We start from the raw sequence: 12,823 nt of genomic DNA on the forward strand, positions 1-12,823 counted from the left end.
CGAGAAAATTTATTTCTCAATTCTCTTTAATTTGCGGCACCACTACATGCTTTAATAGGGTCTAAAGTTATTTTTTAGTGGGGAGGAAAGCAGCGAAAAGCTTTCGATAATCTTAAGCAAAAGCTAGTCACAGCTCCAATCTTAGCTTTGCCTGACTTACAACAGCCATTTGTGATAGAGACGGATGCTAGTGGTTATGCCATGGGTGCAGTTTTATTACAGAAAGGAAAACCTATTTGTTTTCATTTAGAGACTTTTTCCAAAGAAGTGATAAATTATCCAACTTATGACAAAGAACTATTTGCATTGGTAGAAAGTGTTAAAAAATGGAAACATTACTTAATGGGAAAAGAAACCGTGATTCATACAGACCATTAGCCACTTCAGTACCTTCAGTCACAAACTAAATTGCAACAATCTCGCCATTATAGGTGGATGGGATTTCTTCAGCAGTTTCATTTAGTCATCAAGTATAAGAAGGGAACAACAAATAAAGTAGCTGATATGTTATCAAGACCATCTTTGAATGTTGTAGTAGTACTTCAAAATAGTTCTTTAAAACATGAAAGTTATTTAGAACAATATGCTACGGATGTTGATTTCAAAGATGTTTATGAATCACTAACTCAGGGTACTCAGATTGAAGAAATCAATTATCATGTTCATAATAGGTTGTTATATCATCTGGGTAAGTTGTGCATACCACAGATAGAAAGGGCACATGTCATACGGGAAGCTCATTCTTCTCGTATATCAGGACATTTTGGCGTAAGTAAGACAATGGCACAAATACAGAGGTATTGTTACTGGCCCCGAATGTATGAAACAATTGTTAAATACATCAAGGGATGTATAATGTGTTCCACAAGCAAGCCAAGCAATCGAAAGATTGGATTGTATATGCCACTTCCAGTTCCTTTACGACCATGGGACAATATTTCCATGGATTTCGTAGGAGGATTACCAATGTCCAGGAGAGGACATGATTATATGTATGTTGTGGTGGATCAATTCAGCAAAATGTGCATTCTCATTTCATGCAAAAAGCAAGTCACTACTGAGGAGACTGCACAGATGTTCTTTGAGCAGGTATGGGTTCATTTTGGGTTACCTACTTCTATTATTTCTGATCGAGATACTCGTTTTGTAGGAGAATTTTGGTCCACTTTGTGGGGACTCATGGACACAAAACTGAAGAAGAGCACAACTTTTCATCCGCAGACAGATGAACAAACAGAAGTGGTTAACAAAATCGTGATATAGATCCTTCGAGGTTATTGTAGCAAACATCCCAAGCTATACAATGAATCCTTGCCTTATGTGCAACATGCTTATAATAGAGCCTTGCATTCTTCAACTAATAAGTCACCATTTGAGACATGCTTTGGGTATATACCTAAATCACCAATGGATTTCATGTGAGGAAATAGATGGACATAGAGAAGACAACAGGGAACTCAATTTCATTGAACGGATACAACAAATACATGAAACAGTTCGAGAATAATTAGAGAAGAGTCAGGCCATGTACAAATGTCGCCATGACAAGAATCGAGTCGATCATCATTTTCAGATTGGAGATTAGGTATGGTTGTATATCAGCAAGGAAAGATTGAAAGGAGAAGATAAAAAAGTGAAACCCATAAGGTATGGACCTTTCAAGGTTATTGAGAAGATTAGTAATAATGCTTTTTGACTAGATTTACCTTCTTATATGCGTATTTACTCAGTTTTTAATGTGGAAAATCAGAAGTTGTATGAACCTCCAATGATCATGAATCCAGAGGAGGATACTCAGATTCCGACTGTTGATGATCTAGCACCTGAGTATATGACAGAATTGTAGGAAGATACTATCTTGGATAGAAGAACTCACTCTTCAAAGAGAGGTAATGTTGAATACCTTCGAGTGGGACTCAAAGGTACAAATCCAAGCAAGGCAAAGTGGATTGAGATCGGGAGAGTGAGGGAGCTCTACCCTCACCTAGTCTCTGTTTAAAATCCAACTTTTGTGGTCCAAAAGCTTTCAAATGGAGAGGAATGATCCAGGAGGATTCCGTTGATTCAGTTGCACAGGTTCAGTCATCATCAGTAATGTGTGGTTTAGTGATGTGGTCGTTGGGTTTTATGTCACATTGTGACAAATGATTGTAAAAGGGATTGTTTTAAAGAACAATGGATGTAAAAAAAACCCTAATACAAACCCTAAGCTCTAAGCCTATCAGACCTCATTACATACAAAACTATGTATTAAAAATACATAACCCTAAGGTTACAACCCTCGGCTAATGTAATAAAAACATTAAAAACACATAACAATGTATACACATAGGCCTAAACCGCTGGCCACTAACTACATCAGAGAAAGCAGTAGCAGGCACATGTGAGCAGGTTACCAGGATCGGTTATAGTTAACAGTAGCACTCACCTTCAGGAACCTTAGCTGTGATGTACATGTGAGCGGTTATAAAGATCAACCGTCAGGTTAACCACAGCTCATAACCATCGTCTTGACCGCATAGAAGTCTGACCGCGGCGAAACATGTGAGCAGTCAAGGTATAACCGCCAGGTTAACATAACAAAGGTCTTCGGAACCATCGAACGGAGCTGTCACATGCAGTTCAGTTAACTGCAACCATTGGGCTTGACATGCATGCTGGCGACTTATGACAAGATAGCTGTAACATCATCTATTCACATGCAGAAAGTTAAACTTTTCTGCACCGTTAGCATGACCACTGATGGATAATACCTATTCCAAAGTCCGAGAATAGGTTTTGTTAGATATATTTAAAATAAATGGTGAATGTCACTAGGTGACATTAATAAACTTATCTAAAAAACCCTAATTTAACCCTTCAAGTCAGCTGATGCATGCCAAAATTGAGCAACAATGGTTATGATGCATCTAACCACTGTATAAATGTACATTTGCAAACATGAGAGGAGTTAGTGAGGATTTGAGTGTTTTTGGTACTTGTTATTCAGAAGCTGAGACAGAGAGGCGGTCAATGTTTTGGTCATATCTTGGGCATCCGGAGGCGGAATTGGAAACTGTAAGTAGCGTTGGAAAGCTGGTTCAGAGAGATTTTTGGTTACAAAGGTCAGAATTGCCTATGTGCAAGTTTGTTCTGACATAATCACTGTGTAAACAACTCCTTCTTTTCATTCCTAATAAAAATGGTCACTCATCTTGAAAGCGGACCCGGAGACGTAGTCCATCAGGGACGAACTCTGTCATCAATCTCGTTGTCAGGTATAACTGTGTTTTTACCGTTAATTGATTCATTTACTATGCATCTAATTATTTAAGTTCCATTGCATATCCTTCTTCATTGATTATGTCTTCTCGCTTAGCGCACCTTTGGTTTCATTCAATTCACTAATCGGCACAAATAACTTCTGCGTAATTTTTAATATATGATCAATTAGATCATCAGATGAGACCTTTATCAAACAATTTCCTTACTTGATTTTTAATCTCTTCATTCTCCCTTGGAGTCATTGCGTAGGTTGCTTTGTTTAGAAAGTTGGCACCAAGAATGAGATCAATATGATGGTTGATACTTCTAATGGGTGGAAACTTATGAGAGAAGCCATCCACTATAACATAGATGAATTCATTCAACATATTTTTAATATCTTCTAGAATATCATTTAGATTTGTGTTTGTGAGGACTACCTTTGGCTTACCAATCAAAACAAAATTTATCTCCCCATGCTTGATTTTTGGAACGAACTCTTTTCCACTAAGTAACATTACCTTAGATTGGTCTTCTTCTGGTGTTTTTTCATCCTTTAAAGGAAAAAGTACATTCTTTTCTCCATCATTTTCAAAAGTATAGTTGTTTCTCCATCCATTGTGTATTTCTTTCCTGACATATTTCCATGGTCTTCAAAGAAGAATATGACACACATCCGTAGGAATAATAACACAAAGAATTTTATCTTTATAACATCCCATCTCAAAACTCCACTTCACAATTCTCATTAACTAATATATGATGCTCCTTTTGCAACCACGAGATTTTGTAGGGATTAGGATGTTTAGTTTTCCTCAGATTTATCTTTCCTGCCATTTTTGAGGATACTAAATTATCAATACTCCCACTATCAATAATGACTTTACAACATTTTCCTCCTGGTTCACAAACAATTTTGAACAATGTTTTCCTTTCTGTAGGTTCCTTTACTTCTTTAGGATAATTTAATAAATTTATTTTCATCATTAAGGATTCACTAGTTTCAGGTGCATTTTGATGTGTAGAGGATTGTACACTTTCTGTATCAATTTGTGCCATCTATATGCTACAATCACTAGAATATCCTTCTGGACATTCATCATATTTATGGCCAGTTTTATTAAATATATAACATCTTACCATAAAATATCTATCTTTACCTTTTGGATATCGTCTCTGTCCTCTAAAATATCCTCTTGATGATGATTTTGCCTAATCTGAACTACAACCTTCTTCTTTTTTAATGGAAAACCTTCTGCTTCAATATCCTCTGCTTGATTTTCCTCTTGATGTTCGTGTGCTTAATCGCCCTCTGCTCCTTACTGTACTTCGTACTCTTCCTCTTTGACTCTGCTTCCTTGCCAAATTTTCTTATATCTTGACAGCTATCTCACAGGCTTCTTCAATAGTTTTTAGAGACAAAATATCCAATTCATTTTGTATTTCAAATCTTATACCATTAATATATTAGCTAGGTTTTCATCATCTACTTCCGCATGACCAGATCTTATACTTAGTCTATAAAATTCTTTTGTACATTCTTTTGTATTTTTTCTTAACATTCTGCATCTGTCGAAAATAATTTACCTGATAGTCTCAAGGAATAAATTTGCCTTTGATTTTGGCTACCATCTGATGCCAACTAGTGATCTTCCCTTTGCCTTTATTTCTCCATCATCTTGTTCACTATCCCACCATAGTTCAACATGTCCTTTTAATATGGTTACCGTGAACTTGACTTTCTTATCTTCAGCCACATTTTCATGGTCAAAATATTTATCCACGACACTCATCGAGTCGATCAGTGCTTCAGGATTTAAGTTTCCCTTGTACATAGGCATTTCCAATATTGGCTTGCTACTTAATCCCACAATCATCTTTACCATTTTCTCTTATGGAATTTCTTCTTCAACTTCAGCTTCTACTTATGAGGTTTCTTTTGCTTTGTTGATATCGCGAGCATCGACGTATCTTCTGCATGTTGTCTCCAATGCATCTAATCTCTTTCAAATATGTCTTACTTCATCTAGTAAAAATTAATTGGCAGTTGGTCTTCCTCGACCAATTCCAGCTCCCGTGACTCCTCTAGTTCTATATGCCATCTTTATATTCTAATTAAAATAAAGGAAATATCTCCTTAACTTACAAATTCTATCTTTACTTGAATTTCCGCTTTTAATAAATAACCAAAACACTTTATTTTAATGTAAATATTTTTTATTGAAATAAATAATTTTATGACTTTAATAAAATATTTTTAAGTGCCTTTTATGGATCACCAACCATCATGCAACATTAAGAATTTGTATTATAAAATTAATTACTTTATATAATAATCTGCATTTATATAGTGTTACATCCAACATTAACAATCTCCACTTATATAAAGTTTATTTTCTTCCACTTTCTTAAAACTATCACCATTAACTTCAACTTCAATGTGACCTTCATTTTAATTGGGTAAAGAGGGAATATGGTGAATGACGCAGATCTCTGCAGCAGGGCTCACAACCAAATAATTTTTATACGTCTCCTCAATGTGATTTAAAGTCAGACTTAAAAAAAATAAAAATCCAACGCTTGTTACATCCACGTAAGTCTCCACATGCAGGTCTCCAATGTTTGCAGTGTCCACGCAAGTCTCCATGCAGAAATTTTTTTGAACGTTTAACAACTTCAACACTCCAGACAATCCAGATCAGAATTGTTTTAACGCTCTACAGCTTCACTTCACCTCTCGATGCTATCTTTATTTCTTCATTCGTTGAAATTTCTCGAGTCACGTCTGTACGTTCCGATACCCTCCACACTCCAGTGGTTCATGCAACCAACACTCCACGCAAATGCTCTCAACGCACAGGGTACAAGTGTACATAACCCACGATGAGCATTACACAACACAATTTTACAATACACCATCATTCTCAAGATTACGAATTTTGACTACGAATTTGAGCATTCATTCCAAACAAAGCCTTGCGCTGATACCGAAATATGATGCAGAGCCAAGAAAACAAAATTTATAAACAAACAATTCATTGAATTAATTTCTCTCAAAATTTAATTTTTCAAATGAATGGTTATTTATTCTGAAGAGGAAAACTCCGAATTTATTAAAGAGGGAACTCTTCGAATGGTTATTTATTCTGAAGAGGAAAACTCCGAATTTATTAAAGAGGGAACTCTTTCTTTAGTACTGGGAGGAAGTTGAGAGAAATCTTCTCAACTCTAGAAATCTATCCTAACTATTTAATTTTTAGCAAATTCTAGAAATCTCCATAAAATCAAGAATTTTCTAAAGTACTCCTAATTTTTAGCAAATTCTAGAAATCTCCATAAAATCAAGAATTTTCTAAAGTACTCCTAATTAAATAAATAAATAAATACAAAATAGGGGATGCTCCTAATTAAATAAATAAATAAATACAAAATAGGGGATGCTCCTATATTACTGAAGATTCATATTCACGGGGTTCATATTCACGGGTTTTAATATAGTTCACTAGATTTAAAATATGTGAAGGTTCAATATTATTCAAAAGGTTTATAATAAGAATTCAATTATGTTTAATGTGAATGCCTTGGGTTTTTTTATCCCTTAACTTTCAAATATTTATATAATCGAGGTGAAGTTGCATGGTCAGAGTTTGGGGAATGTTTTATTCGGACGTAATTATTAGTCCCTGCCATCTGGCATTCGGCAGGGACTATAGTAATCGATCAGGGTGGAGTTAGCATTAATTCTGCGGTGTTATTTGCGGTGTTATTAGCTGTTTAACATAAGGTTTCCAAATCGCCTTTCCGCCGATGTGCTTACATAAGCTAAGTTCCATTTGCACCTGACGCCTCGCCATCCGCTTCGCCATCTTATTTGGCCTCTTCCCGAGGCGGAAGAGGCCCGATCATACCTTAAATTACTTTTATGCGCACTGCATTCTCCCTAACTGTCAACGGTCTGGGTTTAATGTTAACATTAATTCCCATTAATTCGTATTATCTGCAGGGGTATGGGTATGTTAAGGTTTCCTAAGCTTTGGTGTTAAGCTGCAGGTGTCCGTGGCTGCCGGCAGGTGTCAGGAGGGCGGTCCCCAATATCAACACCTTGCATCTGCTTCCCATGTTTCTTGCATTTACTTCCCAGAGAGCTTCTGGTTGTAGGACGACAGGAAATTCTGCTCGACCTTCCTTGGTGGGGTAGCGGAACGACCTCGCATCTGTCGCCTGGTTCAATCAACGACCATCTTGCATCTGCTTCCCATGTTTCTTGCATTTACTTCCCAGAGAGCTTGTGGTTGTAGGACGACAAGAAATTCTGCTCGACCTTCCTTGGCGGGGTAGCGGAACGACCTCGCATCTGTCGCCTGGTTCAATCAACGACCATCTTGCATCTGCTTCCCATGTTTCTTGCATTTACTTCCCAGAGAGCTTCTGGTTGTAGGACGACAGGAAATTCTGCTCGACCTTCCTTGGCGGGGTAGCGGAACGACCTCGCATCTGTCGCCTGGTTCGCATCTGTCGCCTGGTTCAATCAACGACCATTTCTGGAGGAGCCCAACACGTTCGACTACCTTACAACAGGTTTTCCCATTCCTGTATGTTATCCCATTCCTGTATGTTATTTTTGTTGCAGTGAAGGAAAATCCCTGAGACTGCTTTCTTTATAGTTGGTTTCACAAGTCTGATTGACTTCTCTGCCATATAGCTGATGGTCTGTTGGGAAAAAACAACATGGATTCAAATAGATCAAGATTTTTTTTTTGAGATTTTATATAGGATACAAGAGAATAGAATATATTTATTTACATCCTCGGAAGATTCTGTAGAAACTATAGGACTAAGTTACAGCGAAAATTGTACAACAAATTTCCGCAGCGTAGCTACCCCAAGGCTAACTTCACCTACTCTATCTATACTGTGAAAATACCCATTTTTCAAAGTTTTTAAACACCTTGAGTATCAACTACCTACTTGTTTTTAAGTTTTAAAACACTTTACATATAAGTTTATAACTACGTACTGAGGGCAAATTTTACCAGCCATGTAAACTATTCAAATATTCATGCTTTATTGAGGGCTTCTTCTTACTTTCTTGTACAAAGTTACTGTAACATGTATATTAACCCACCTAAAAAAATGCCTGATGTTCAACATGACTTACTTGTTTAGGTTCGCCATTTCTGCCTCCAATGGTGGTTGCAATAATATGCCCCGCCTCTGTGACATTTCCAGCTACGACAGTTGCTTTTTCTTCCATCTCCTGAGGAACTTACCCATTAGGAAAAATTGATTTGAAACCAGAATTTACTTTCATGTCATAACAAAACTATTGTACATTAAAGAATACAAACACTGTAACAGTTCTGTTTCAAATAACCTAAACCATGTGATCACCTTGTCATCCTTGATCTTCATGGTGTTCATCTCTCTGGGTAGGCGTTCAACTCCACTTGGTCCCAATTTTACTGGCGCAGAACCGGTCTTGGTTTCTATTCTCACTGGCACCAACCACGTTACTACTCTATGCCTGTTACAGCACCCAACTTTCTGCCTCGACACCTGCCTGGATTCATGGTCATTTCCTGTATTAATACCAAATGACTAGACGCTACAGGCGCGTATTAAGATTCTAGAATCCCCGTGAAATTTATACAAATGGACACTTTTCTTTTCAGGGATTTGTTATTTTTTCGACATCCATTGCATGATTGTAATATGACACAACCAACAGGCATAAATATAGAAATTCTTTTAAAGAACGACTATCAGACATCAGAACTGAAGACCTTGTTGTCAGTTTGTAAACAGAAATTGACACAACAACACATTTATCCCCTTCAATATGACGGTATTTCTTCTCCTGATATTACTTGATGACCAAATCCGTGCTTACAATATGCAAGTTTTTCATTCACACAAAACAATGGACTGTATGGCCAAAGAAAAAAAAAACAGGTTACCTAGTCGTGCAGTAATTTCAATGAACTGTTTATTCAATTGCTCTGTACGCCCAAATCTGCTGCTCCGCAATGAGTTCCAATCATCCTTTTGCCATGTTGTTCTGAAAACAACAAAAACATGTTCTTGCTTAGGTTACCAGTTATGTTTTATTTTTCTGCCTGCAATTACAATCCTACGGGCCTATTTCAATTCCTTTGAGTTTCATCGAAATGAATAGACTCGTTGTTTCCAATTGAACAGAGCATACTTCTGCAGGTCGAAGGTCGGAATGGGATCGGGTGAGAAGTAGCACAACAAGGATTCATCCCAGTCGAGCACACAGTTTTCCATTTGTAGACACTTTTTTGGGGTCCTCCCGGTGAGGGGAGGTGAGCGACCTAAACTGCTATATCAATCTATTTTCGTGAGCCTCCCGGCCATGTATCTTCTCTTGGCAGGTCCTGAAAGGTCTGCTTTGCTTTCTCATTGATGCCTTGCTCCGTCCTACCTTTCAGTCAGTGCAGGCTGGGAATCTCAGCAAGCAAGCAGGTTTCCAAGCTACCTTTGTACAATATTCAGATGCAGACACACGGTGGAGTGTCATCCTTCGGATATCACATTGACCAGGGCCATTCCTCGCGTGTTCTTTGAGAGCCTATCAAACCATGATCAAAAGGAACAGATCTCCTTTCATGCTAATCTATGCTAATCTCGACATTGCCGGAAGAAAGAGCCTGTGAACTATCCAAGATTATGCTGTAATGCATGCACGCTGGCGGGTCTTCAGAATGGTGGCCACGGTCTTTTTGTTCCATTAGTCGAACTATCCAAGATTATGCAAAACAGGTGTAACACATGCAGGGAGGGTCTTCGGAATGGCGGGTCCGTGGATTATCTCCAGAACAGGTTCTACACGACTTCCGACTCGGATTTGCCAAAATATGTCATATGATCACGGTTCTCGACGATATCTACGACACCTTCGGAACAATGGAGGAGCTCGAACTCTTAACCGCAGCATTTAAGAGGTGATATCTGGGGAGGCCTATTTCATACATATAATTCTTATGTATTTTTAATAACTTTACCTTCAAATTAAGAAAAAGTATACTAATCCTTCTCGATTTTAAATAAGTAACTTTCCTTTCGAATTAAGAATATGTATTCTACTAATCGAGTCAACGAATATTACCATTGCATAAATTGTGTATATAATGATCAGATGGGACCCGTCTTCAATAAAGTGTCTTCCAGATTATATGAGAGGAGTGTACATGGCGGTTTACGACAACATAAACGAAATGGCACGAGAGGCACAGAAGATTCAAGGCCGAGACACAGTCAGCTATGTTCGACAATCTGTATGAACAATTATAGTAAAGCATACACGTAATACAAATATTTCTTTGTGAGAACCTTAACTTGGGGAAATATTTCACCCAGTATGATCAGTTAATTTTGTTTCGCTTGTTCATGTGCCTGTGCAGTGGGAGGATTATTTTGATTCGTCTATGGTAGAAGCCAGGTCGATTTCCACTGGTTATCTTCCGACGTTCGAGGGGTACCTGGAGAATGGTAAAATCAGTTTCGGTTCTCGCATAATGACACTGCAACCCATGCTCACGTTGGGATTTTCTCTTCCGCGTCACATACTGCAGGAAATAGACATTCCCTCGAAGTTCAATGAGTTGATATGTGCCATCCTTCGACTCAAAGGTGACACTCAAGGCTACAAGGTATTCCTCATAACCTTTTATAGCAAATCAAATCAAATGGAATATGTTGTGGATTTATTCATTTTTTATTGCAATTTAGAATTGGGATACATATGATAGTGACAATGGCATTGTGAATGCAGGCGGACAGGGCGCGTGGAGAGGAAGCTTCGTCCGTAACGTGTTATATGAAAGACAATCCTGGAATAACAACAGAGGAAGATGCTGTCAATCACATCAATTCTATGGTCAATGAGTTAACAAAGGAACTGAATTGGGAGTTACTTAGACCCGACAGCATTATTCCCATCTCTTACAAGAAGCCTGCGTTTGACATTTGCAGAATTTTTCATCACGGTTACAAGTACCGAGATGGGTTCAGTGTTGCAAGCATTGAAATAAAGAAGTTGGTAACGAGAACCATCGTTGAAACTGTGACTTTGTAACAAGACCTGAAACGTACAATAAGTTCCCAAGTTTCTGATTTTGCTACCTAAACCTGGAGATCTCTGATTTTGCTACCGTGTTCTTTTTGGTCAGCTAATAGAGACGTCCATATCATAATGGTCATATGGAGTAGGTGGTGGAATTGATTGGAAGCATGGAAAGATACCATATTACATTATAAAATATGTGGCTTTATCTTATAAAATATGTGCGTTCATGTCAATCTATTTTATTGGTTATATTTGATAGCACTTCGATAGAGTGTAAGATAATCAATCTAGAGCAAGGGATAACGCTCAAAGCACTGGTTCTGGTTAATCAAGCGAATCACCCGGATCAACTGCTTAGTCGATCAAGCTCATTGGTTGCATGGCACTTGTTCTATCATGATGCAGGGACTTGCTGCCTCGCAGCTACCCTTGTTTGTTATTATGGAGTTAATTTATACAAAAGTAAAGAAACTTACAATAAAATTATGGTTCACAGGCAAACCACAAAATAAAATATGTTTTTCCTAAGTGGGTAGTTGGAAGTGAGGATAGTATTAAGTTTGGGGAATGTTTTCTTCCAATATAATTATTTGTTATTATGGAGTTAATTTATACAAAAGTAAAGAAACTTACAATAAAATTATGGTTCACAGGGAAACCACAAAATAAAATATGCTTTTCCTAGGTGGGTAGTTGGAAGTGAGGATAGGATTAAGTTGAAGCTTGTCAGGTTGGCTATCCTGAAGTTGGATAACGGTAGCTACTCATGTGGTTGATAATTGGGACGGTGTTAAAATAAGGTTTAGGCCAGTAGAGACCGCGACCCCGACCCCGACGCACATAGTAGTCAGGGTAACATTGAGGTCGGTAGTCGGGAAGTCCGTTCTGAAGAATGTTCATTCATTTTGTTTGAGCATAGGGCCCGATTACAGTTTTGATGGAACTCAGAACGTTGAAGAATGTTCATTCATTTTGTTTGAGTATAGGGCCCGATTACAGTTTAGATAGAACTCAGAGCGTTGGTAACCTCAGTGATATTATTATGAAATAGAAAACTCTGAACTTTGACCTCTCACTCACATTTTTTTTCTTTTACTTTCTATGTTTGGAGTGTTTTTAGAATTTTTTAATAAAATAACTATTTACAAAAAGAAGGGAAGTAAAAAGAGAAATTTTTATATAGGGTCTTTATATTATTTTTTATTTAAATAAATGGAAAAAAAAAAGAGAGATAAATTTTTATATAGGGTCTTTCTTATTCTATTTTTTTTATACAGATAATAAAATATTGTGTTCATGTGGAAATCCATCAAGCTCAACCATGGCAGAGCATGCTCAGACGTAGCATAGTTATGTTTTATAAATGTTGGTTTATAATATAAATCACTTGGGTCTAATATTAATCGCTTGAGTTTAATAATAAAATTCGTAGGATTTAATTTTAGTCACTGAGTTTTTAATTTTAATAATAATAGTAATAATTATTATTAT

The 12,823-nt window shown here is 37.3% G+C and overlaps 1 protein-coding gene and 1 long non-coding RNA gene across 3 annotated transcripts; one reads left to right on the top strand and one right to left on the bottom strand.

The window, feature by feature from the left end:
* Positions 1-7,929: 7,929 nt before the first annotated feature.
* LOC149224353 (uncharacterized) lies at positions 7,930-8,742 on the bottom strand. Its single transcript, XR_016249062.1, has 3 exons — positions 8,635-8,742; positions 8,402-8,500; positions 7,930-7,953 (listed from the first exon to the last, which is right to left on the bottom strand). It is a non-coding gene; the product is annotated as an uncharacterized LOC149224353 (long non-coding RNA).
* Positions 8,743-9,455: 713 nt separating this feature from the next.
* On the top strand, positions 9,456-11,471 carry LOC149224354 ((+)-alpha-pinene synthase, chloroplastic-like). 2 transcript variants are annotated; one of them, XM_089383525.1, is made up of 5 exons: positions 9,456-9,569; positions 9,696-10,208; positions 10,403-10,541; positions 10,668-10,916; positions 11,039-11,471. In XM_089383525.1, the coding sequence occupies exons 2-5, from the start codon at positions 10,036-10,038 to the stop codon at positions 11,339-11,341; spliced, it is 864 nt and encodes a 287-aa protein (XP_089239651.1). In that variant the 5' UTR covers positions 9,456-9,569; positions 9,696-10,035; the 3' UTR covers positions 11,342-11,471. The 2 variants fall into 2 exon arrangements, with proteins under 2 accessions (XP_089239651.1, XP_089239650.1); XM_089383524.1 differs by having other exon boundaries at positions 9,468-10,208.
* The last annotated feature ends 1,352 nt before the right edge of the window (positions 11,472-12,823 follow it).

The sequence above is a fragment of the Pinus tabuliformis genome, chromosome Q (genome assembly GCF_031772625.1).
Source record: "Pinus tabuliformis cultivar Carrire ecotype Pingquan chromosome Q, CPIR1, whole genome shotgun sequence".
Taxonomy (NCBI): Eukaryota; Viridiplantae; Streptophyta; class Pinopsida; order Pinales; family Pinaceae; genus Pinus; species Pinus tabuliformis.

Coding starts and splice junctions, on each gene's coding strand:
- LOC149224354 (XM_089383525.1), top strand. CDS start 10,036: ATGCAGGGAGGGTCTTCGGAATGGCGGGTCCGTGGATTATCTCCAGAA. Junction 10,542..10,667: donor TCAGCTATGTTCGACAATCT/GTATGAACAATT, acceptor GTGCCTGTGCAG/TGGGAGGATTATTTTGATTC. Junction 10,917..11,038: donor GTGACACTCAAGGCTACAAG/GTATTCCTCATA, acceptor TTGTGAATGCAG/GCGGACAGGGCGCGTGGAGA.